A 27988-nucleotide genomic window follows, 5' to 3' on the forward strand; every position below is an offset into this window, starting at 1 on the left:
TCATACCCGTGGTATACGGTCTGATATACCATGGCTTTCAACCAATCAGAATTCAGGGCTCAAACCACCCAGTTTATAATGGCAAATATATCACATCCTCTAGAGCCTTATTGCTTAATTGTGCCTCATGGAAAGTGTTATCCATGCTTTTGTTACTTCTAGGCTGGACTACTGCAATGCTCTACTTTCCGGCTACCCGGATAAAGCACTAAACAAACTTCAGTTAGTGCTAAATACGGCTGCTAGAATCCTGACTAGAACCAAAAAATTTGATCATATTACTCCAGTGCTAGCCTCCCTACACTGGCTTCCTGTTAAGGCAAGGGCTGATTTCAAGGTTTTACTGCTAACCTACAAAGCATTACATGGGCTTGCTCCTACCTATCTTTCCGATTTGGTCCTGCCGTACATACCCACACGTACGCTACGGTCACAAGACGCAGGCCTCCTAATTGATCCTAAGAATTTCTAAGCAAACGGCAGGAGGTAGGGCTTTCTCTTATAGAGCTCAATTTTTATTGAATGGTCTGCTTACCCATGTGAGAGACGCAGACTCAGTCTCAACCTTTAAGTCTTTACTGAAGACTTATCTCTTCAGTAGGTCCTATGATTAAGTATAGTCTGGCCCAGGAGTGTGAAGGTGAACGGAAAGGCTGGAGCAACGAACCGCCCTTGCTGTCTCTGCCTTGCCGGTTGCCCTCTTTCCACTGGGATTCTCTGCCTCTAACCCTATTACAGGGGCTGAGTCACTGGCTTACTGGTGTTCTTCCATGCCGTCCATGGGAGGGGTGCGTCACTTGAGTGGGTTGAGTCACTGACGTGGTCTTCCTGTCTGGGTTGGCGCCCCCCCCCTTGGGTTGTGCCATGGCGGAGATCTTTGTGGGCTATACTCGGCCTTGTCTTCGGACGGTAAGTTGGTGGTTGTAGACATCCCTCTAGTGGTGTGGGGGCTGTGCTTTGGCAAAGTGGGTGGGGTTATATCCTGCCTGTTTGGCCCTGTCCGGGGGTATCATCAGATGGGGCCACAGTGTCTTCTGATCCCTCCTGTCTCAGCCTCCAGTATTTATGCTGCAGTAGTTTATGTGTCGGGTGGCTAGGGTCAGTCTGTTACATCTGGAGTATTTCTCTTGTCTTATCCGGTGTCCTGTGTGAATTTAAATATGCTCTCTCTAATTCTCTCTTTCTCTCTTTCTTTCTTTCTTTCTTTCTTTCTCTCGGAGGACCTGAGCGCTAGGACCATGCCTCAGGACTACCTGGCATGATGACTCCTTGCTGTCCCCAGTCCACCTGGCCATGCTGCTGCTCCAGTTTCAACTGTTTTGCCTGCGGCTATGGAACCCTGACCTGTTCACCGGACGTGCTTGTTGCACCCTCGACAACTACTATGATTATTATTATTTGACCATGCTGGTCATTTATGAACATTTTGACATCTTGACCATGTTCTGTTATAATATCCACCCGGCACAGCCAGAAGAGGACTGGCCACCCCTCATAGCCTGGTTACTCTCTAGGTTTCTTCTTAGGTTTTTGGCCTTTGTAGGGAGTTTTTCCTATGGAGTGTTTCCTAGCCACCGTGCTTCTTTCACATGCATTGCTTGCTGTTTGGGGTTTTAGGCTGGGTTTCTGTACAGCACTTTGAGATTTCAGCTGATGTACGAAGGGCTATATAAATAAATTTGATTTGATTTGATTTGTTACTGAGTATTTCAGCTGTTCATGTTTGAGGACTCAGGGATACTCAGTGAGTGAATTGTGGAAGTCAGGGAGTATAGGGGCAAATCTGAAATGGCACCATATTCCCACAAAGGGCTCCGGCCAAAAGTAGTGCACTATACAGAGAATAGGGTTTCATAGGTGTGTTTCTATACAGAGAATAGGGTTTCATAGGTGTGTTTCCGTACCTGGTGTGCTCGAGATGCGAACCCCAGACCCAGCTGTCGACAGACAACCATGGCTTCGTTGATCCCCCAGTTCTCACTGCAGACTGACCCCCATCTCTTACGACCCCCTACATCCATCAGTACCTCCACACGGCCCTCACCTGGCACCCTGCCTCCCGCCAACCGCACCTGGGGTAAGAGGAGGAAGGAGGTTAGGAAGAGGAGGTGTTAGCAGAGGAAGGAGGGTAGAAGGGTAGGAGGAGGAGGAAGAGGAGAGGTAGGAGGAGGAAGAGGAGAGGTAGGAGGAGGAAAAGGAGAGAAAGGAGGAAGAAGAGGAGAGGTAGGAGGAGGAAGAGGAGAGGTAGGAGGAGGAAGAGGAGAGGTAGGAGGAGGAAAAGGAGAGAAAGGAGGAAGAAGAGGAGAGGTAGGAGGAGGAAGAGGAGAGGTAGGAGGAGGAAGAGGAGAGGTAGGAGGAGGAAAAGGAGAGAAAGGAGGAAGAAGAGGAGAGGTAGGAGGAGGAAGAGGAGAGGTAGGAGGAGGAAGAGGAGAGGTAGGAGGAGGAAAAGGAGAGAAAGGAGGAAGAAGAGGAGAGGTAGGAGGAGGAAGAGGAGAGGGTAGGAGGAGGAAGAGGAGAGGTAGGAGGAGGAAAAGGAGAGAAAGGAGGAAGAAGAGGAGAGGTAGGAGGAGGAAGAGGAGAGGTAGGAGGAGGAAGAGGAGAGGTAGGAGGAGGAAAAGGAGAGAAAGGAGGAAGAAGAGGAGAGGAAGAAGAGGAAGAGGAAGAGGAGGAAAATAAATGTTAATTTAAATTACGTTTTTTTCTAAACCTCTAAGTTTGGCAAGTCAAATGTTTAGAGTTATGTATCTAATGAGTATATAATAATGGAATTTGTGTGTGTTCTAACCGTGCTGTCCAGGCCAAGCTTGGGGACGTTGCAGCGTACTGAGGCGTCCTGGGTGTGTTTGAACGTCCATAGAGGGGCATCCTGGAAGTTACATTCTAGGATAGACTTCTCTGTCCCCAAACACTGGACACTGTTAATATGGATAGGACCAGTACCTAGAGACAGAGAGAGCAAAAGAGAGAGAGAGCGAGAGAGTTGGTGATTGCAGGCCTATATTGGTCTCCTATGTTGGTTATCTATAATGATAGATTGTAAGCCTCCATCCATATTGGTCACAAGGACTGGGTACACATCCACCCACACTAAATAGGCTAAACAAAACCCACTTCCTGACCCAAACCTCTCTATCGGTGAGTAGAATACCACATAAAATAACATTGAGTAGGTAGATCAGAACAACCGCAGTTTAACTTATCAGGACCAACACAGCACAACACGAGGGGCGCACACACACACACACACACACACACACACACACACACACACACACACACACACACACACACACACACACACACACACACACACACACACACACACACACACACACACACACACACACTGTGTACGTATACCACCTCAGAGTAAATTACATATAGTAGTAGAAATGATAATATAGTATTGGTCAGAATTGAAAATAGACACTGACGATGACGATGGTGATGGTGATGACGAGAGTTCAAATGGCAGCTGATGTGTTTAGACGGTGGTTTCAGTTTTCAACCTAGTTTCACTTTCATTGACGTCACTACCAATGATCAAAGTGTTGTAAACAGTCAGCAAAAGGCAAATTCACTCCCACTAAATTCCCCTTTCAATGTTCTCCTCCAGTTCTTGCTGTATCATGTTTGTGTGTCCATACTTGACATTCTCTCCTTTCAAGGTCTCATTTTCAAAGGAGAAATGTTTTTGTGTAATCTTTAGATTAGTCTTCTTTCCCAGTGAGGTACAGCAGATGTAGCCTGTGAACCCTATCATATCTTGTACCCAATCAGAGCTCTGCATGTGCGTGACCTCACACACTGTAAAAAGTCATTCGTTCTGCTAACATTTTTGGGGGTGGAAACCATTAGAGTATCCCAACTCAAAGTATATTAGTGTCAATACTTAAAGTAATAAACAGACATCACCTCCCATATGGTTATCTTTCGAAGTTGTAAATACTGTTTTATGTTTTATCAACTTTGTCACTAAATTGCATTATGTATTCTGAACTGTAACAATTGAAGATACTTGAACATAAATATTTATTGTAGTGAACATAAAAATGTGAGGTCCCACCTACTAATTATTTTCAAGTGTAAGTAATAAGTAGTACTGATTAGTAATGTTCAGTGGTCGTGTCTTAATGTTTACCATTGTTTAATGTAATTGAGCATTTGTCATTTTAACCCACCTTAGCAGGCATTGTTGAGAACAGTGCTCATTCCTCTAACAGTAACTGGAGGTAGAGATGTAACCAGTCATTGTTGAGAACAGTGCTCATTCCTCTAACAGTAACTGGAGGTAGAGATGTAACCAGTCATTGTTGAGAACAGTGCTCATTCCTCTAGCAGTAACTGGAGGTAGAGATGTAACCAGTCATTGTTGAGAACAGTGCTCATTCCTCTAACAGTAACTGGAGGTAGAGATGTAACCAGTCATTGTTGAGAACAGTGCTCATTCCTCTAGCAGTAACTGGAGGTAGAGATGTAACCAGTCATTGTTGAGAACAGTGCTCATTCCTCTAACAGTAACTGGAGGTAGAGATGTAAGCATCACAGGATGCTGCATTAGCCTCTGTCATATGACCTTGGTGATGGCTTGTCTCATTATTGACGTCAATTTGTGAGCCGGTTTTGATATCCATTCATCATGATCAATTACACCTGATAGCACAACAAACTGCTTAATATTTTTTTGAAATATACTTTCTTTCTTCAAACATGGATAGAACATTGCGTAAAAGTATCATAAAGTCAAACAATGTTGGATTACCCACAATCCTCTAAAAACAGCGCTACGTAGTCATAACGCTATTTAGCGCAATTAAGTAGTCATAACTTGCAAAAACAAAATCATTCTATATCAGCACAACACAGATACATGAAGAGTTTTTTACTCAAATATCAATGTCTGACTACTACTTTATTATTTTTAAGTAAAGACGCAAAAGTAAGAACAACTTATATATAAAATGTTAGATTGACTTTAACATATGAAGTAATGGGGGCCTCCTGAGTGGCGCAGCAGTCTAAGGCACTGCATCGTAGGGCTGAGGTGCCACTACAGCCTGGGGTTGGATCCCAGGCCGTGTCACAGCTCACATTTGTGCGCACAATTGGCACAGTGCCTTCCAGGTTAGGGCAGGATAAGGCCGGGAGGCTTTCCTAGGCTTATCGCGCTCTAGCGACTCCTGGGGCGGGTTGGCGCCTGCAAGCTTTCCTCAGAAACATTGGTGCGGGTGGCTTCCGGATTAAGCTGCGCAGTGTGTTAAGCTGCGCAGTGTGTTAAGCTGCGCAGTGTGTTAAGCTGCGCAGTGTGTTAAGCTGCGCGACTTGGCGGGTCATGTTTCGGAGAACACATGTCTTGACCATCGTCTCTTCCAAGCCCGTTGGGGAGTTGCAGACAGACTAAACAACTTCTTTGCTCGCTTTGAGGACAACACAGTGCCACTGACACAGCCTGCTACCAAAACCTGCAGGCTCTCCTTCACAGTAGCCAACGTGAGTAAAACATTTAAACGTGTTAACCCTCGCAAGGCTGCAGGCCCAGACGGCATCCCCGGCCGCGTCCTCAGAGCATGCGCAGACCAGCTGGCTGGTGTGTTTACGGACATATTCAATCAATCCTTATCCAAGTCTGCTGTCCCCACATGCTTCAAGAGGGCCACCATTGTTCCCGTTGCTAAGAAAGCTAAGGTAACTGAGCTAAATGACTACCGCCCTGTAGTACTCAGTGACCTCTTGGAGGTCACAGGGATGACTCGAGGGTGGTTGGACAGCAGGTCTCGTGAGGTCACATGCCGGGTCTGGTCCTCTGTGCAGCAAACGTCCAGCGTCAGTTCAACAGAGCATTCTGGGCAGAAATCGGCACAAATCGTTGTGTGCTTTGAGAGACTAGTCAAGGATCATATCACCTCCACCCTACCTGATACCCTAGACCCACTCCAATTTGCTTACCGCCCCAATAGGTCCACAGACGACGCAATCGCCATCACACTGCACACTGCCCTATCCCATCTGGACAAGAGGAATACCTATGTAAGAATGCTGTTCATTGACTACAGCTCAGCATTTAACACCATAGTACCCTCCAAACTTGTCATTAAGCTCGAGACCCTGGGTCTTGACCCCGCCCTGTGCAACTGGGTCCTGGACTTCCTGACGGGCCGCCCCCAGGTGGTGAGGGTAGGTAACAACATCTCCACCCGGCTGATCCTCAACACTGGGGCCCCACAAGGGTGCGTTCTCAGCCCTCTCCTGTACTCCCTGTTCACCCATGACTGCGTGGCCACGCACGCCTCCAACTCAATCATCAAGTTTGCAGACGACACTACAGTGGTAGGCTTGATTACCAACAACGACGAGACGGCCTACAGGGAGGAGGTGAGGGCCCTCGGAGTGTGGTGTCAGGAAAATAACCTCGCACTCAATGTCAACAAAACAAAGAGATGATCATGGACTTCAGGAAACAGCAGAGGGAGCAGCCCCCTATCTACATTGACGGGACAGTAGTGGAGAGGGTGGAAAGTTTTAAGTTCCTCGGCGTACACATCACGGACAAACTGAAATGGTCCACCCACACAGACAGCGTGGTGAAGAAGGCGCAACAGCGCCTCTTCAACCTCAGGAGGCTGAAGATATTCGGCTTGTCACCAAAAACACTCACAAACTTTTACAGCTGCACAATCGAGAGCATCCTGTCAGGCTGTATCACCGCTGGTATGGCAGCTGCTCCGCCCATAACCGTAAGGCTCTCCAGAGGGTAGTGAGGTCTGCACAACGCATCACCGGGGGCAAACTACCTGCCCTCCAGGACACCTACACCACCCGATGTCACAGGAAGGCCAAAAAGATCAAAGACAACAACCACCTGAGCCACTGCCTGTTCACCCCGCTATCATCCAGAAGGTGAGGTCAGTACAGGTGCATCAAAGCTGGGACCGAGAGACTGAAAAACAGCTTCTATCTCAAGGCCATCAGACTGTTAAACAGCCATCACTAACATTGAGTGGCTGCTGCCAACATACTGACTCAACTCTAGCCACTTTAATAATGGAAAATTTGATGTAATCAATTTATCACTAGCCACTTTAAACAATGCCACTTTATATAATGTTTACATACCCTACATTACTCATCTCATATGTATATACTGTACGCTATACCATCTACTGCATATTGCCATCTTGATGTAATTAAATGTATCACTAGCCACTTTAAACAATGCCACTTTATATAATGTTTACATACCCTACAATACTCATCTCATATGTATATACTGTACTCCATACCATCTACTGCATCTTGCCTACGCCGTTCGACCATCACTCATTTATATATTTTTATGTACATATTCGTATTCATTCCTTTACACTTGTGTGTATAAGGTAGTTGTTGTGAAGTTGTTGGGTTATATTACTTGTTAGATATTACTGCATGGTCGGAACTAGAAGCACAAGCATTTCGCTACACTCGCATTAACATCTGCTAACCATGTGTATGTGACAAATAAAATTTGATTTGATTTGATGAGACAAGATCGTAACTACCAATTGGATGTCACAAAAATAGGGTAAAATTTGAAAAAAATATATAATAATGAAAATATATTCATTTAAGTAATAATAACTTGTAAAGTCTCAATGACTTTAGATTAGCAGAACACAAATACATTTAGATTTACTCAATAACCTAATATTTGTTAAAAGTACTCTTCAATATTAAGGGATAAGAAATATTATTGGCATATGAGTTAGTACCATTTTTTTATTTGAGTTCTACTGACCATTGGAGATGTTTGAGTAGCCACTACTCAATTTCTTTAATGAGTTATGGAGTTACTTTTTACAGTGCAGCGGCTGATTTAATGTAATCCCTTTGAGAGATGACGTAGCAGAAAACAACATGGCTGATGTGTAGTAGAACCCCCAGGGGGATCAAAGATCTCTATCAATGGCAGTTGGTGTGAAGGACTAGTGAAATATCTCTCTCTATGGTAGTTGGTGTGGATGATTGGCTATCAGGATGGCTGGGGAAAAGGAGCTTGCCGCTCAAAGGTGGCAGACAGTGCTTTGTTCTAGAGTTGGTGTCGACTGACATGAACACACATTCAGACACACGCCACACACCACTTGTTCTCGCTCTCTCTCAAAACAGTCTTACATGATAGTCTCTCTCTCTCACTCTCTCACTCTCTCACTGCTATATGTTTGTCATGTAGCTCACGTACACCAAAAAGCCCCAGCCAAAAGCTACTAAGTTCCCTAAACCCCGCTTAATTAATGTTCCCTAAATCCCGCTTAATTAATGTTCCCTAAACCACGCTTAATTAATGTTCCCTAAACCCCGCTTAATTAATGTTCCCTAAACCACACTTAATTAATGTTCCCTAAACCCCGCTTAATTAATGTTCCCTAAACCACACTTAATTAATGTTCCCTAAACCACGCTTAATTAATGTTCCCTAAACCACGCTTAATTAATGTTCCCTAAACCACACTTAATTAATGTTCCCTAAACCACGCTTAATTAATGTTCCCTAAACCACGCTTAATTAATGTTCCCTAAACCACGCTTAATTAATGTTCCCTAAACCACGCTTAATTAATGTTCCCTAAACCACACTTAATTAATGTTCCCTAAACTACACTTAATTAATGTTTCCATCATAACTACTAACTAACTATTTGGGCTATTCTCACTAACTATGTCACCAGAACCATTCTATTTCCAGCTCCCTAAAAAGTCTTAAAGATTTTTTATTTGTCTGTTTGATTGGCATGTGCTAATGTTAAATATAGCGTTGCTTATTTATCTAAAATGATTAAATGTCAATGCTATATTTAAACCAATGTTTACTGACTGCATTTACTAAACTTATTGAGACTATTGAGCGAAAATGGCACAAGTTATTCAACAGAACATGTCTCTCGTTTGTGCTTACCAAACTACAGTATCTAAAAACACTTATTCTCTGTACATTTCCTCTGTCTGTCCGTCCGTCCATCTGTGTCCGTGAGTCTCTGCCCTGTCATCTGGACTCTTAATATAGGCCTTTTCCAACATCACATTTAATACAGTATGTTTATGTGGCCTGCAGAACTCAGTCAATATGTTAGAGCGTGGTGGCAGACATGGTGCTTTGATTTACACTACAGCTGCAGTGACTAGGCTGGAGGACAGAGGAAACCCGCTAACAGTGTGTGAACCACAGATCAGCCTCACGTACAAATCCACACACATTCTCAGAGCATTCAGCGGCAGACGGGTGTAGAGTCCTAAGAGCAGTCCTAAACACGGCAGGAAAAGTCCCTCTGACTCACATTGGAATCGTAAACAGTCTAAGGTACTCAGGGTACAGAGGTACACTGTTCCTGTGACCTAAGCCAGGACAGACATAGAGATACACACAGCTTTATCATGGGTGTGTTCCCTCAGGTGCAAAAGACCCTGAATGAAACAGACAGGGCTGGATGTTCACATGGCACAACTGGGGTGAACTTTTTCCTTTGCCAGAGAAAATAACAGTCTAACCCTTGACCCCTGTAGGAAAGACAGAGTCAGACAAAAAGACAGAGAATAACAGATAGAGAGTCCTAGCCTACCTTGTCCCAAGTGAGCTCCAGTGAGGGCCTCCTTGGCAGTTCCGAAGCCCAGCTCCCTGCACACCACGCTGGCTGAGTTGAGGTCCCACAGGTGGTCTACGATGGTACCCCACTTCCCCTCCTTCAACACCTCCACACGGCCCTCACCCAGCCTGGGGCCAGCCTTCAGACGCACCGGCTAGAGTGGGAGAGAAGAGAATTAGAGGCACAGAGAGAGACGGTGAGAGAGAGAGAGAGAGCGTTGGAGAGAAAGAAAGACACAGAGAGAGAAAATGAAAGAGAGAGAGAAGGAGAGAGAGAGACAGTGGCAAGGTCTTGGCTATTAGCACAGTAAGGCATGGAATGTGTGTGTCAGTGTATGTGTGTGTGTGCGTCAGTGTGTGTGTGCGTCAGTGTGTGTGTGCGTGCGTGCGTGCCTGCGTCCGTCTCTTACTACAATTGGGTGAGGTGCTTGGAGTCTTCCAGATGACATGCGCGCAAACTGTGGTCCCAGTACACACCTCGCCACCGCGTGTCTCCCGCTCTTACAGGGGGAGGGGCTAAGTGGGATGGACAGCTGAGTGTGACACTCTGATAGGCTGGTCTCTGACCCCAGGCAGTGAACCTTCTCTACCCAATAACTCTTCTTACTAGCCATGAGGCTCAGCCTAGGAAGGGGGAGAGAAGAGGTTGTAAGTGAATTAGAATGCTTTATAACATATTATAACACATTATAACATTCTAGATGGTCATTTTCCATGAAGAAAAATTTATGGGACTTGCTTTAATTCTTTGTGGTAGTGGAATATGTTTAAAATGTATTACATAAGCCAAGAAGTTCAATATACTCAAAATTAAATTCAGTAAATTAATTGGTCTGATTACTTTGATAGACTCTACTATACCAACCTTATTACTTTTGATTGTGTGGCAGTTAGATCACATATTTTATCACAAATAACTAGACTCAGACTAGCCTACTAGACTTTTATACACTCCTACTAGAATATCACAGTATATGACAACTGTAATAATATAGTATAATAAGATAAGGAGGCATTGTTGAAGTTAAAATACATTAAAAAATATATATTTTTATCCCAAGCATTTATCCCTTACTTTAACCAAACATAAATGTCTTAATCATAGGATAAAGCTGTTAAAAGAAAGTTAATGACAGGATAAATAAATCCAAAGTAAGGATACAGGGATGGACGGAGAGATGGAAGACCTAATGGATGGAGGGATGAAGGGATAAAACCAGGTTGTACTGATTGATATGATAAAGGAATGAATGTACGGTTGAAGGTGTGGATGGTGTGTCTGTGTGTGTCTGTGTGTGTGTGTGTGTCTGTGTGTGTGTGTGGGGGGGGGGGGGGTCGTAATCATAGGATAAAGCAGATTTAAATAGCACAGAAGTAGACCAAGATGTTATACCCTCTACATGTTCGTCTAAAGTGCTGGGAAAGTGGTCAAAATGGCAGTTGTTTGAAAAAATTCAGACGAAAGGTTCTGATGCGGTGACTAAAACAACTGTATCGTTACATCTGTACAAGATGTTTCTGTTCCGATTCCAGATCTGAATAGCAGAGAGATAGACCAATAGTCATAACCTCTCCGTTTTCGGGAAAGTGTTCAAAACTGCAGTTGTTTGAAAAATATGTTAATGCCGTTACTAAAACAGCTGTATCATTAGATCCGTAGTGTACCTCTTGATTGGAAGTAGATATTTCTGTTCTTATTTCCAGATTTAAATAGCAAGGAAGTAGACAAAGATGTCACACCATCTAACTTTTTGTCAAACTTCTTTGGGAAAGTGGTCAAAATGTCAGTTGTTTATTAAAGAAAATGTTGTAGATACGGTCACTTAAACAGCTGTAACTTTTGATCGGTACCAGATAATTCTGTTATTATTTCAGATTTGAATAGTAGAGAGGTAGAGGAAGATGTCTAAGTGTTTGCCAAAGTGGTCAAACAGCTGATTTGTGTCAAAAGTTGTATTGTTGCATTTACAGTGAATAGAAGTTGGAAGTGATGATGTCACAATGGGGAGTTTTAGAATGTTGAAAAAGTCACATTAAAGTGAATGAAGATGGGAAAAAAAGACCAACAAAATCATAGTTTAAAAAGTATAAATAATATAACAAAGTTGTATGCAAGCTCACTATTCCAGACCAGTCTGCATTTTAAAGTTTGAATGGTGTTTCTAGCTTAAACGGTGTAAGAGGAGTAGGGTGCAGAATAATAAAAAGTATGACAAAGATTTAAAGTCTGAAATTGTGCTTCGCAAGTCCCACTTAACTTTAATGTGTGCATAGCTAACGTCTGGTAATTTATGTCATCTCAGTTCCATGAAGGAGAGGAACAAGACAAGCACTATCCAGGAACACTTCGTATGAATACTTTATAATGCATTACTATAGTATATATACTGTATAGTAGATGCTATTTAGCAGACACTTTTATCCAAAGTGACTTACGGTCATGTGTGCTAAAATCACATACACAAACATTATCAACATCTGGAGAACAAAGAATTTGTAGTTAGTTGAGATGTTCCAACATCTGAGTTGGTCTTACTTTGTGGATGGATCAGCAAGCTTGGTGTCCCAGATTTTCCTGTGAAGAAACAGGAAAAATAGGAAAGGACGTTAGTATCTCTTCCGTTTATTAGTTGAGGTTTCGTGAAACACCTGTTAGTCCTGTGAGGTGATATGACTAAAGCTTACCTACCGAGTTAGCTTTAGTAAACGACAACTGTCTCATGTGCTTGGTTAATGCCACACACAGTGATACCCACACACAGTGATACCCACACACAGTGATACCCACACACAGTGATACCCACACACTGTGATATCCACACACAGTGATACCCACACACTGTGATACCCACACACTGTGATACCCACACACAGTGATACCCACACACTGTGATACCCACACACAGTGATACCCACACACTGTGATACCCACACACAGTGATACCCACACACAGTGATACCCACACACTGACTGTAGATATCTGGTGTTTGTATGGTCCATGCCACACAGAATGATTCCCCCACACACACTGTTTATCAGCCACATCGGTAGGCATGTGTTGTTGGTGTACATGGACGCAGACAGAAACAGTTATGTCCTAGAAGCATCTGTACCTGTCATATTGGCCTTATGGATGCCAACCAGTATAAATACACTTACATAGATAAATATTGTCAGCCTAAAGAGAGGCCCATCTGTGTTGAGATACAGTAAATCGTTGTATATGTGTGTAGATGGGATTGTGAATTTTTCCCTTCTTCTCTCTGACCAACACTTCCTGTCTCTCTTTCCTTTATGTTGGGGTGTAGATGTCTAGCCTAGGTCTGTGTGTTTAGAACGACTGGTCAGAGTGTAGTAGGTCTATGTGCCGCCAGCTAAGCCAGGCTTTAAGAGAAAAAGAATGATGTCTGTTGTCTGCTCAAACAACTGGGTTGTATTCATTAGGCACCAAATGGAAGCAAATGGAATAAAACAGGGAGGGACTATGGCTTCAATAACAAATACTTACTTGGCATTTTACAAGAACATTGCTAGTACAAGAACATTTGTAAATAACTCTGGAAAGCGAGAAAGGGATTCAACCTAAACACCGCGCCTTTTGAAACTACTCATTATACTAACCAACCATGCGTAGGCTGAAAAAATGTGACTTTCAAGAACAACTATGGACGATATTGCTGGGAAAAGGTTGAAACAAAACACACACACAAACAAACAGTGTTGGCACACGCTAACCGTAAGAACTGGTCAGTCTGTCCGAGAAACTCTCTCCCTCCCTCCCTCCCTCCCTCCCTCCCTCCCTCCCACTCGCTCACATACACACACACAAACACGGTTGATCTGCATCCAAATAGCCGTCCCATAGTTCCCACCCCCAGATGCAGAGAGTGCCAAACAGGAGCTGAGGTAGACTAGACTACACACACACACCCACGCCCACGCTGTCACGCCCTGACCATAGAGAGCCCTTGGTCCTGTCCTTTTGAAGAACGTGACAGAATATCCCACCAAGCAAGGACCAAGCAGCGTGTTCATGAGGTAAAGGAGTTTTGGACATGGGAGGAGATCATGGGAGGACACGAGACCCTTCCTTGACGGGAGTTGCAGAGGAGGGGGGGGCACGAAGGGTGTTCGACTGAGCAGCGTGGAGTGCCAGAGCCCGCCTTGGAGTCGATGGAACACTGTGAGGAAGGATACCGGAGAGAGGGGTTAGCTAAGAGTATGCGGCAACTCAGGCGTTTGGAAGAGCGTGTCATCAGTCCGGTGAAACCTGTGCCGGCTCCACGCACCAGGCCTCCAGTGCGCCTCCCCAGTCCGGTACGTCCTGTGCCAGATCCCCACACTCGTCCTGAAGAGCCAGAGACCGTCAGGGAGGCAATGGATACGTTGGGAGAGAGAGAGAGATGAGAGAGATGTTGGTCAGGTGTGTTCTGCACAACATTCGACCTGAAGATCCTGTCAGCAGTCTGGTGTGTCATGGGTCAGCTCCCTGCACCCTCCCGGAAGTGCGCGTCACCAGTCCGGGAACAGCTGTGCTGGCTCCACACACCAGGCCTCCAGTGCGCCTCCCCAGTCCGGTACGTCCTGTGCCAGCTCCCCGCACTCACCCTGAAGTGCGTGTCACCAGTCCGGTGCAACCTGTGCCGGCTCCACGCACCAGGCCTCCAGTGCGCCTCTACAGCCCGGAACCTCCAGCGACGGTTTACAGTCCAGAGCTTCCAGCGACGGTTCACAGTCCGGAGCTTCCAGCGACGGTCAACGGTCTGGAGCCTCAAGTGACGGTCAATGGCCCGGAGCCTCCAGTGACTGTCAACGGTCCGGAGAGTCCAGGCACGGTGTCCAGTCCCGCTCCAAGGCTGGAACCTTCCTCTGCGCCGGTGCCCAGCCCAGGCACGGCGTCCAGTTCCACTCTATGGTCGGAGCCTTCCTCTGCGCCGGTGCCCTGTCCAGGCACGGTGTCCAGTCCCGCTCCAAGGCAGGAGCCTTCCTCTGCGCCGGTGCCCAGCCCAGGCACGGCGTCCAGTTCCGCTCCATTGTCGGAGCCTTCCTCTGCGCCGGTGCCCTGTCCAGGCACGGTGACCAGTCCCGCTCCAAGGCAGGAGCCTTCCTCTGCGCCGATGCCCAGTCCAGGCACGGTGTCCAGTCCCGCTCTATGGCAGGAGCCTTCCTCTGCGCCAGGGCCCAGTCCAGACACGTCATCCAGTACCGCTCCAAGGCCGGAGCCTTTTTCTGCGCCGATGCCCAGTCCAGGCACGGCATTCAGCCCGGCACCATGGCTGGATCCGGGGTCTGGGCGGGGGCTATGACCCGCACCGGAGCCGCCACCGACACTAGGCACCCCCCTACCCTCCCCATTTGTTTTCAGGTTTTGCGGCTGGAGTCCGCACCTTTGGGGGGGGTACTGTCATGCCCTGACCATAGATAGCCCTTGGTTCTCTATGGTGTTTAGGTCAGAGCATGACTAGGGGGGTGTTCTAGTCATTGTATTTCTATGTTGGTCAGTTGTATGGTTCCCAATTAGAGGCAGCTGGTAATCGTTGCCTCTAATTGGGGATCATATTTAGGTAGCCTTTTTCCCACCTGTGTTTTGTGGGATATTGTTTTGTTTAGTGCATTTGTGTGCTACAATAGGCACGTTCATTTTGGTCTTTGTTGTTTTGTTAAGTTTCACTTTGAAATAAAATATGTGGAACTATACGCACGCTGCGCTTTGGTCCCGTCCTTTTGAAGAACGTGACACATGCACACACACACCCCCACACACACATGCACAAACACAACTCAGTCAGCTGCACTTAGGGAAACAAATACATCTACGGATATTCATAACACAGGATATTTGGATTTCCAACATGAAACTAACACATTCCTGCCCTGCTAGTCACAAAGTCTACAAAGGAGGATGTTGGAATGAAGAGAGACATTGTTTCAGCCCTGGTGTTGTAAAGTAGCTAGAGTTAAGTCCTGTTACAGTGGGAAAGTAGATGTCACTTCTTTCCGGTATGGTACCTCCTTGCACTATTTTTGTTGTTGATCTAAATATAGAATTACATATAGAATCATTATGCATTTACTGTAATATCATCTCTCATCACTCTGAGGCCTAATAGTAAATATTTGTTGTTTAACTTTTAAAATGTTTACCTTTTTGACGGCACATTAACACATTACATAAAACCAAAAGAGACATCTGTTACAAAACACCAAGAAATATAAAGAATGTCATCCATCAGGCCTACACTTGTAACCTGAATTGATCCGTCCACTGTCACTAAAATGTCACTCTTATCACAGTACCACACCACATCCATTCGCACATTTTTCATGCGGGTGAAATGCGGTAATGATAAATAATAGTATTTGTTTTCTAGGCATCTTTGTTTTAATTATTGGGATAGGGTCATGTTCAACCGATATGAAGTACCCCCACTATTTATTTGACTGTACCTGTCACACTATGATCTCCTTGCTCCTGTCTGTTTCTAGTTCCTGTTTTCTAGTTTTCCCAGTTTTGACCATTCTGCCTGCCCTGACCCTGAGCCTGCCTGCTGTTCTCTACCTTGTCACATCACACTGGATTATTGACCTCTGCCTGCCCTGACCCTGAGACTGCCTGCCGTTCTGTACTGTTTGGACTCTGATCTGGATTACCAATCTCTGCCTGTCCCTGACCTGTCGTTTTGCCTGCCCCCTGTTCAAGTAATAAACTTTTGTTACTTCAACACTGTCTTCCCTAAAACGTGATAGTACCGGCTTACTTTACCCCTGTGTTACAGTATGGCCAAGTGCTCACCTACCACGTTATGAACAATACCTGTTTCCAGACTACGAAAGGTGTCTATGAGCCATGTAGGAGAGACTGAAATAAGCATGTTTATTTAAACATGTCTGTTTACCTAATAATGTTATAACACATGGGTTTCATATTACGAGTTTAAAGTACCCAAAGACACTGCCAGCTAATGCTAGCATGGGGTGTAAATGGACACCAGCCATGTTAGCTTAAGCCATCAAAAGTTGAATTATATGTACGAGTAATGTTCAGACAGACATATACTGCAGCAGTAAGGTCATGCTAAAGGGCTTGTGGTGGATTGAGACAGACACACACGCTGCGAATTGAATTGAACACTTATTCTTAAATGAAATTCGTAAAATAACTTGGATGTGTCTACCATGTGTCTCTGTTGTAAAACGTTCGTAAACCAGAGAATAGACACACACATATACGCAAAGGCGCGCCCGCACACACCCACCCACCCACACACACGTAACCAGGGGAGAGAAGGTCTGTGACATAATTGTGACCTCACCACACACCAATCAAACCAACTATTTCCCTCACCACACTGGCACTGACTAAATTGAGCACCGAGGAAAGAAAACCACATATCAACCATATCCCAGACTCCTTTGATTCAGTTACAGTATATTTGGTTGAACTTTGGTGGAACTTCACCTAAGTTCCCTTAACTTCAACCGAACTTCAAAGCATTGAAAAAAGTGCCATATAAAACCTATGTATTGTTGCTACTATTCTAACTTTATTCATGCTACTTCTGTCTTTGAAGATACAGTGCCCTCAGAAAGTATTCATACCCCTTGACTTATTCCACATTTTGTTGTGTTACAGCCTGAACTCTAAATTGATTATATAGATGTTTTTCTCTCACCGATCTACACAGAATTCCCCAAAATGACAGTGAAAACATGTTTTTAGATTTTTTTGCAAATGTATTCAAAATGAAATACAGAAATATCAAATTTACATATGGATTCACACCCCTGAGTCAATACATGTTAGAATCACCTTTGCCAGCGATTACAGCTGATTAGTATTTCTGGGTAAGTCTCTGAGAGCTTTGCTCACCTGTATTGTATAATATTTGCACAAGCTCAAGTTGGTTGTCCCTTAAGTCTTGCCATGTCACGTCTTGCCATGGATTTTCAAGCTGATTTAAGTCAAAACTGAAACTCTGCCACCCACTGTCTTCTTGGTAAGCAACTCCAGTTTATATTTGGCCTTGTGTTTTAGGTTATTGTCCTGCTGAAAGGTGAATTTGTATCCCAGTGTCTGTTGGAAAGCAGACTGAACCAGGTTTTCCTCTAGGATTTTGCCTGTGCTTAGCTCTATTCCGTTTATTTTTATCCTTAAAAAACATCCCAGTCTTTGCCGATGAAAAGCATACCCATAACATGATGCAGCCACCACCAAGCTTGAAAATATGAACAGTGTTGTGTTGTGTTGGATTTTCCCCAAACATGACACTTATATTCAGGACATAAAGTTCATTACTTTGCCCATTTTTTGGCAGTTTTACTTTAGCGCCTTATTGCAAAAAGGATGCATGTAAAGGCTTCCTTCTTATCACAATATGTTAGTATTGTCGCGTAACTACAATGTTGTTGATCCATCCTCAGTTTTCTCCTATCACAGCCATTAAACTCTGTAACTGTTTTAAAATCACCATTGGCCTCATGGTGAAATCCCTGAGCAGTTTCCTTTCTCTCCGGCAACTGAGTTAGGAAGGACGCCTGTGTCTTTGTAGTGACTGGGTGTATTGATACACCACCCAAAGTGTAATTTATAACTTCACCATGCTCAAAAGGATATTCAATGTCTGCTGTTTTTAATTTTTACCCATCTACCAATAGGTGCCCTTCTTTGTGATGCATTGGAAAACCTCCCTGGTCTTTGTGGTTAAATCTGTGTTTGAAATTCACTGCTCGACTGAGGGACCTTACAGATAATTGTATTGTGGGGTACAGAGATGAGGTAGTCATTCAATAATCATATTAAACACTATTATTGCACACAGAGTGAGTCCATGCAACTTATTATGTGACTTTGTAAGCACATTTATACTCCTGAACGTATGTATGCTTGCGAATAACAAAGGTATTGAATACTTATTGACTCAAGACATTTCAGCTTTTCATTTTTTTTAAAACATAATTCCAGTTTGACATTATGGTGTATTGTGTGCAGGCCAGTAACACAAAATCTCTATTGAATCCATTTTAAATTCAGGCTGTAACACAACAAAATGTGGAAAAAGTAAAGGGGTGTGAATACTTTCTGACGGTATTGTATTTAGGGTGCACATATCCCTCTTTCTCTAATACGATTGTACAGATGTTAGCTAGCTAGCTAGTGTATATTATGAACACTTGTATGAACACACATTATGAGCAGGTGGATTGGGGTTGAGAAAACAGAACTACTGTTCACTACACCTCTGACTCTATAATGGTATGTGTATAAATGTGTTTAACGGTTCTCCTTCCCAGAACCCCAGTCTGCCTGTATAATCAGCGTGTTACAGGCTCTACCCCTCGTTTACCAACCCAGAAAGAGAGAGAGAAAGAGCAAAAGAGGCTAATTATAGGGGGACCCACCCCTATTGCTAAACGACAACAATCATCCTGCTGTTTCTTTTTTCATCACCGTCACACTCCCTTGCTTTCCTTACCGCTTTACCACATTCTCTCCCCCTTCACCTCTCTCTCTCTCTCTCCAGTATCTTCCTCCCTTACCCTGCAGTGCCAGAAGAAGAGGAGTATGCAATGCAATGTTGCAATGTTGGAACCCCGGATATGAATAGCAACCACTTTAAACACCAAATGTCTTTGTCAGGATAGTGATTGCTGGGAACCATCGATCTTAGATCCACAGTTTTGAGTTGTCCAGATGAAGTTACAGAGTTGCATAGTCTGTGTCCTCCTATCATGGATGATCCTCTTTCTATGGGCTCAGCGATGATAGCCTGTGAGCTCCTCCTTGGTTATGGATGATCTCTTACGCAAGTACAGTACATGCAATAAAACATGTCAGTCAAAACGCAACTGAATGAATTACAGCTTGGGCTGACAACCACGGTTAAACGCTTCTCCTCAACCACATAAAGCACACCCGCCCGCCATACATAGGCCTACATAAATCAAAAGACGCTATATAAATTAGAGACAAGCTCACATTGGATCCCTCAAGTTTCTCAGATCTGAGACACCAACCGAGACTGAATCGGTTACACAAAATGTCACCCTAAGGAAAATGATACCCCCCCATCTGGGCTGAAGCGCAATTAATCAATTGTAGGACCTCTAATCTCCACGGTGACAGAGGGAGACAGACAGTTGCTGACACAGCGGGGCCACAGCTGGGCCCAGGCTATAATTGGAGACAGTAGAAAACCCTGGGTAGTCTGAGTGGCTCAGTCCTACACACTGTTCTTCACACACAGACACACACACATGAACGATGCACACACACACACACACACACACACACACACACACACACACACACACACACACACACACACACACACACACACACACACACACACACACACACACACACACTTACAGACATCAACAGACAGACACACACAGCTATAATTGGGGTGTTTTTTCTCTGGCGGCAAGCAGGGCAGAAACCTGGAGAGCCTCAGTACTGCCCAACCTACAATTACAACATCTCCAGGGTCTCATCCAGACCAGTAGACACGGACAAGAGCCAGGAGGGGACAGGAGCCATATGCTCTGGTCTCGTCTGAGCTTTCTAAGAATGGACCAGAGACTGTCTGAACAAGCTACTGTAGGTCAATTCATGCCAGGTCATGCCAGTCCTAATTGGGTTCTACTGGGTTAGGACTACATTAAAGGTGCAATCTGTAACTTAAATTTTTCTGTGAAATAAATTATATTTTCATTTAGGTTTTTGGATGAATGTGAAAATAATACAATTTACAGACTGCACCTTTAAGCCATGTTAAAATCAATCAATCAACCAACCATCAGTAAGTCAATCACTCATTCTATTTTAGGATGTGGGATATCGGGCTATACATAAAAACTGTAGCGTCTTAAATTATCAACCAACCAGGACTAAAATACTAATAAAATCCATGAGAACAAAACTATAAAAGAGCAAAACTGGCCTTAATAAACTATACAGACTTTAAACATGTCTAACTGTCTAATCTGAGGTAAAAAAATAAAAAAAACGATCTGGCCTTTCTGGGTCATATCAGAGTGATGTGGTGCCAAGGATAAAGCTTTCACCAGCTGGACCAGCAGGCACACAAACACTGGGGTACCGTTCAGTAGGCACGAAATGAAAGAAAACGCTTTGAAACAGATGGAATTTAGCCAATGAGAAAGTCCCTTTTTGTTGTCCGTTTCCAGATGTGTTCTCCCGTCTGTCCCTTCGGAACACAACACCAGGTCAACCCTAGGACACAGAGACCCAACTGAATAAAAATAGAAAGCAACCACTGCCGTCCCAAATGCCTTGTTATTTACTAAACTGAGAATGAAACATACTGGCAGGAAAACAAACTGGCGGTTTGAACTCGGAAAAGATAATGGCCAAATACCTGTACTTACATTCTAAAAGTAGGCATTTTGGGTATTCAAAAATAGAATGTTTTATAATATTTGAAATTTCAAAAATGTTGTTTGATTTAAATGTCTTGATGTCATACTTATTTTGGCTTTTCATGTAGTAGAATTATCTGAACACTACTGAGGAAGAGAGTAGTCTTGTCAGATCCATGTGTTTGACAACAGCCTATAATTAGCTGAGGTGACAAGCTGTACCCAAATGAACGAATGGCAGGAAGCAACACAATTATGCATTAAATGACACATTCTCAGTATAGGTGAGTCTAGTAAGTTGATATTTGTTGCTTACTGCATACGTTTTCACTAAAAAGTATGTTCTAAATACTAAATAGTATGATGGGCGTATTATGGGCGGTTGGTAGCCTAGCAGTAAAGAAGGGATGGTGCCAGTAACCGAAAGGTTGCTGGTTTGAATTCCCGAGCTGACTAGGTGAAAAAATCTGGCGAACAAGGCATTATCCAATGCTCCTGTAAGTCTCATTGGATAAGAGCATCAACTAAATGACTATAATGTAAATGTCCCGTACAATAATAAGTACACAGTATGCAGTTTTAGTAAGTAGCCTATAGGCAAGACAGATTTCGGACACGGCCATTGTACCAAATGCACTTGTCAAAACAAACAGACAAATGCTCCTGAAAATATCCACCTCTCAGTCTATTCATTTATTCCCTACTTTCTTTGTCTTCTTCTTCTGTTGTCATCTTTTTTCCTTTCTTTCATTCTTCCTGCTTTGAACATTGTTTCTGTGACCTCACAGGTTCAAAAACAAGAGGCCAACAGGATTCAGCTGCCTGTGAATTGTTCAGGCTAAGTCCTTCAGACTACACCAACCTTGTCCTGTTTCTCTCTCGTCTCCCTTACAATTCCACTATACTGGCTATGAGCCTAGGTAGGGCCTCTGTCTTCCACGGTGCCATTATGGAGCTAAATATCTCATTGGAATTAATCACCTCTGAAAATGTACCAATCCGGTGTTGAAACTCCCCTCACTTGAATGTAACATGACAGTGAAAGGTCTAGTGAGGAAATTAACTGGCTAAAACAGTAGCTCTCTCTTTAAACAGATACAGGAATCAGAACAGATGTTATGGTCAGTTCAGTCACACGTACATGCACACACGCACGCATGCGCGCACGCGAGCACGCACGCACGCACGCACGCACACACACACACACACACACACACACACACACACACGGGGCTAGCTACAGTAGCTGCAGCCCATATGGGGAATGAATGTCTCACACAGGACAAAACCATTAGGAAATAATTACAATAGGATGTTCATGAAAGTCTGGACAGAGGACTTTCATTCATGATGGGACAGAAATAGTCGTGCTAATGTGTGGTTCTCCCTCGATTCTAAACTAAACCGTCCTAATAACACTGTTTTCCACAGGGTCAGAGGAAGTACAGTTAGGTCGGTGAGTGAGTGAGTGAGTGAGTCTGACAACTGAGGACGCTTTGTCTGACAACTGAGAGACTTCCTAATATGGATACCATACACATGAGGACATGTACATCCGGAGAAAACCTCAGCCCTGTCCGAAAACCCCTCCTACACCTTCCAACTATTTGCTACGGTCATTCTCCCCACTCCCTCAACAGTCTTTACTCTGCCTCCACCCCAATGGACATGTATTTATTCATCACTGCTACAGTTGTTATGATGTAGAAATAGAAATGACACCAGTGCTATTTCTATTTCTATTTGGGGGGTTTTATTACCATTTCCATTATTTTGGGCGTTGGGCTGAAAGGTTGCTAGATCGAATCCCTGAGCTGACAAGGTAAAAATCTGTCGTTCTGCCCCTGAACAAGGCAGTTAACCCACTGTTTCTAGGCTGTTATTGTAAATAAGATTGTGTTCTTTACTGACTTATCTAGTTAAATAAAGGTTAAAAAAATAAAAAATATAGATACATTTCTCTTAGTCCTACATGTTGGAGCTCACTGTACCCTGCAATCCCACCTGTAACCCTGAACATGTGACTATTAAACACTCTGAATCTGAACAATCCTGCCTGTAACCCTGAACATGTGACTATTAAACACTCTGAATCTGAACAACAATCACACCTGTAACCCTGAACATGTGACTATTAAACACTCTAAATCTGAACAATCCTGCCTGTAACCCTGAACATGTGACTATTAAACACTCTGAATCTGAACAACAATCACACCTGTAACCTTGAACATGTAACTATTAAACACTCTGAATCAGAACAACAATCACACCTGTAACCCTGAACATGTAACTATTAAACACTCTGAATCTGAACAACAATCCCACCTGTAACCCTGAACATGTGACTATTAAACACTCTGAATCTGAACAACAATCACACCTGTAACCCTGAACATGTGACTTTTAAACACTGAATCTGAACAACAATCCCACCTGTAACCCTGAACATGTGACTATTAAACACTCTGAATCTGAACAACAATCCCACCTGTAACCCTGAACATGTGACTATTAAACACTCTAAATCTCTGAATCTGCAGATCGGAGGGCTGAATGGAGTGGGTTACGTACTTGTATGTTCTTTCGTTGTGTAGTTCTGCCTCAGGGAACCCCAGCATTCCACACACCACTCTGCTGCTGTTGAGGTTCCAGCCCAGGTCACACACCTGCCTCCATCTCCCAGCATGCTTCACTTCCACCACACCCTCAGTGATCAGGGCCTGCTTCTTAGTGTGCATCAGGATTGGCCGCAGACGCACCTCCTGGATACGCACCTTGCTGGAATACTGAGGGAGAAGGGGGGAGAGGATTTCTTAAAACGTTGCTGTAAAAAAGTTTAATCAAGGACACTTTCAAATTCAAATGACTTAAGCGTAGAATTTCCAACTGGGACAGTAAATATATAGATCGATTGGTTAATTGGTTGGCATTGGCAGTATCGGTGGTTGATCAGCAAATACCAGACATTAGCAAGTACCAGAGTTATAGAGTTGGTGGTGCCAACTGTAGCTGCTTACCAGGTTGTATAGATGTTGTCTCAGGCTACGTCTACTTTACTACTAGAGGTAGCAGGGATAGAGAGTATAAGATGCCCTGCTACCTACCAGGTTGTATAGATGTTGTCTCAGGCTACGTCTACTTTACTACTAGAGGTAGCAGGGATAGAGAGTATAAGATGCCCTGCTACCTACCAGGTTGTATAGATGTTGTCTCAGGCTACGTCTACTTTACTACTAGAGGTAGCAGGGATAGAGAGTATAAGATGCCCTGCTACCTACCAGGTTGTATAGATGTTGTCTCAGGCTACGTCTACTTTACTACTAGAGGTAGCAGGGATAGAGAGTATAAGATGCCATGCTACCTACCGGGTTGTAGTGGTGCTGTCTCAGGCTGGGCCTCTCTGGAGGGTGTCCGTTCCCATGCTGGGTCTGTCGGGGGTTACTGCGGCTGGCCAGGATGCTTTGCCACTGGGGCGAGACGCTGACATCCGGGCGCAGGGCCACCGACTGACCGTTACGTGACCCTGTGACCTGGTCCAGTCGTCGCTCCGGACTGCAGACCACGCCAAGGTCCTCAGAGTGCTTGCAATCATTGACACCCCAGCCGTTATGTTTACAGTCTTTCACAGTCTTCTCTGTGCCGTCACAACGCACATTGTCCATCCAGATAGGACCTGGGGACGGGGGAAACAGGGTTATTATCGGATATGGACATCAACTTGTTATTGATGGACGGATTAAAGTATTTAATGATTGATTGACTGATTGAATCATCCATCCCTTTATTCATTCCTTCACTGATATAATAATTGATAGCCAAATTTGATAAAAATGTGCCGTAAATATGCCATATACAGTAATAAGATGCAACTGTGGGACTAGGGAGCCTGTCTCTCCAGCTTCTGTAGGCCTCCAACACCCAAGTTTACACCACCAATTACATCACCAAAATAACCCTGCAGTGAATGAACTGAGCCTGCCACCATCATAAGAGACAAAGAAAACTTATGGGACTTCACTGCACTCCTCATTACAGTCGCTGCCTGGCAGGCTGGCGTGGCAATATACTGCCTGAGAGGAGCATTTGTTTTAGAGTAATGACAGCCTTGCCCTGCCAGCGATGTGCTACACTTGCCTTGTTTTATAGACATGCTTTATTTCCCCCTTAAATTACAATTAAAGGGAAGGGTGAGTGAACCAACAGAGCAGTAGCTACGCTAGCTGTCTAGCACTGCCATCCTATCCTGTGATAGGCTACCGCTGTTGTGAAAAATCATGCCTGCCAGTACTTTAGAAACTGAAAGGTTTAGGAACTGAATTTTAGTTAGAATGCAGGCGCCCTCTTCACAGAATTGGAAAGATAGGCCTATGGATTAAAGTTCACCCAAATTACTAAATTATATATTGGTTTCCTTACCATGTAAGCAGTCTATGGATGAGGAAGGACAACAATCCATGCTTTGGTTTAGTTTCCCTGGTACTGTTTCCAGATGCTAACGTTTTAGAATTTGTGGCACAAATCCCACAGATCATATTAGCTTTTTCTGCACATCATGTTCATATTATCTATAACTGACTTTGTTAAGCTTCACAATAAATGTTTGATACTTTCAGATGATTCTCACATGATGTGTGAAAAATGCTAATATCGGTCCAATGACTTGAATGGGATTAGTGCAACAAATGCTAAAACGTTAGCATGTGGAAACAGTAACAGGGAAATTAAAGCATGTGTTCCTGTCATATGTTGTCCATAGACTGCTTACAGGGTAAGGAAACCAATGTGTCATTTTGTAATTTGGGTGAACTATCCCTTTAACATCTGACAGCCATATAAAAAGAATGGAAGCTGACTGTCTTCTTTTAATGTACCTATCGATTTTAAAGAGTATATTATCTGTATTACATTACAGAAATAAAGATACATTTTGATCATTGCAAAAATGCAGCAACTGTTCTGGAACGCTTACCAACACCCTCTCCATATTTGGCACTGTGCGCCCACGTGATGCCGGTCTGAAAGCCCAGCTCTCGGCAGACGACTTTGGCTAGCTTGATATCCACTTCATCGTCACACACCGTCCCCCACGTGCTGTTGTGAAGCACTTCCATGCGACCCTCGTTCAGTCCCCGGGCGAAGTTTCCCGCCAGGCGCACCTTTGAAACCGGAGCGCGCGCGGTCCTGCTGCGGGGTGAGGATGACGAGCGTCGGCGGGGTTCCGAAAGCGCGGAGGAGGAGAGGAAGAGGAGGAGGAGCAGAGAACTCAAGCAGATGAGGAAGATGCGATGCATCATGTCTGTGTATGGAGTGTCGTCTAGGAGATAGAGAGAGAGCGAGCGAGAGAGAGAATTGGGTTAGTAGAGTCATCAACATAATTGACTGAAGGTAATCAGTTGTTTATTAGTTGAGTGGATTTGATAGTGTGATCAATCGTATTTTATTGAGAGATGATTCATCCCAATTCAATATTTTGCTACCCTGAAAGAAGAGGCATTATTTTGGCTCATAACCAGCAGTGGAATTGTAAGGGAGTAAGAGAGAGAGATGTCTATCTTCAAACAGGCCAATACTGACATCATCAGGACAGAGTTGGCCTAGTCTGTCCTATTCAGAGCTGGGAGACAGGTAGGCTACAGGTAAGTGGACAGGTTAGTCTCTCTCGCTCTCAAAATACATTTGAACATCAAAAAAATAAGCTGAATCCAAAGTTTACAGATACAATGAAGAGGACCTGATAGAAACCTGTCTGATATGAGCAGGATATGAAGAAACTCATTAAAATATGAAGTTCAACCACAGAACTATGATAGCATTTCACATAGACATATAAGTAGTCTAGAAATATTTCAGTTCTTAAAATCTAACCCCAGATATGTATAAGTATCACCCTGGAGCTACTGAAACATATTTCACCCCAACTATGATAGCATTTCACATAGACATATAAGTAGTCTAGAAATATTTCAGTTCTTAAAATCTAACCCCAGATATGTATAAGTATCACCCTGGAGCTACTGAAACATATTTCACCCCAACACAGACACAGAGAGACAGGCAGGCAGACAGGCAGAAGGACGGACGGACAGCATTGCATAATACTATAAATTGACTAAATAACTCCACAAATGTTTGAGACATTCACTGTATCCTCAGAAACACATGAGAATACACTAGATCACATTGAGTTGCACAGAAGCCATAACTTTCTTTGTGTAATTACATATCAGAATACGGAATGGAGCTATTATCATAAATTATGATAATTACATTTGGAACAAAATTCCGCATTTGAATGAAACGTCATTTAAAAAATGTATGTGGTTGATGTTCATCAAATAACGTTTATTCTTCAATCAACTAATCCAGAAAGAAGCAACCAGTCATGTTTAACTACCTGATAATCCCTGTTTGAGAAGACACAACCAGATAAGAGCCAACATGTAAACTTAACATAAGTTACCTAGACTAATATATTTCTATTAAAATGTGTACTTGAATTATACATCAAAAGCGCTGCAAGGTCAATAAAAAGGGAATAAAAGGAGAATTAAAAAGCAGGAGGGTGGACTCACCTGTTAGAAAGCTACAGACACAGCAGTCCTAGACGTCCCAGACCGGGAGAGGAGAGAGTGACTGAGTGAACAAGGAAGTGTACCTGCTAGATGAGATCTCTGGTCAATCTTTCTCTTTCTTCTCCTGCCTCCCTCATTCCCTCCCACATTTCTTCTCTCTCTATGTTTTAAGAATTTTCCTGCTCACTCAGAAATGCTGACACGCACACATACACAATTGTCTAATTGCATTTCGATTTAACTATAAACATAGTTTGGGGTGTGTGTGCATTTTAAATGGTGCTGTTGGGAAATAATGATCTGTTTTCAGATACTGTCTGTGTATAATTTCACTGTTGTACATAATCCCACAAATCTCTTGTACCAATAGAGCTAAAATGTAGTCACATGTAACAAATAAAGTCTCCTCACAAC

At 43.8% G+C, this 27988-nt stretch overlaps 1 protein-coding gene across 1 annotated transcript in view; it reads right to left on the minus strand.

Annotated features, from left to right (window-relative positions):
* Positions 1-27658, minus strand: part of LOC115193538 (lysyl oxidase homolog 4) — a 48259-nt gene extending 20601 nt beyond the window's left edge. Inside the window, exons 1-9 of the mRNA XM_029752252.1 lie at positions 27575-27658; positions 25972-26316; positions 24368-24675; positions 23574-23788; positions 12153-12191; positions 10027-10240; positions 9594-9771; positions 2786-2940; positions 1905-2072 (exon numbers count right to left, since the gene is read on the minus strand). Coding sequence (XP_029608112.1) covers positions 1905-2072; positions 2786-2940; positions 9594-9771; positions 10027-10240; positions 12153-12191; positions 23574-23788; positions 24368-24675; positions 25972-26296 — 1602 coding nt within the window. The 5' untranslated portion in view covers positions 26297-26316; positions 27575-27658. The remainder of the gene's footprint in view (positions 1-1904; positions 2073-2785; positions 2941-9593; positions 9772-10026; positions 10241-12152; positions 12192-23573; positions 23789-24367; positions 24676-25971; positions 26317-27574) is intronic.
* Between the last annotated feature and the right edge of the window lie 330 nt (positions 27659-27988).

The sequence above is a fragment of the Salmo trutta genome, chromosome 5 (genome assembly GCF_901001165.1).
Source record: "Salmo trutta chromosome 5, fSalTru1.1, whole genome shotgun sequence".
Taxonomy (NCBI): Eukaryota; Metazoa; Chordata; class Actinopteri; order Salmoniformes; family Salmonidae; genus Salmo; species Salmo trutta.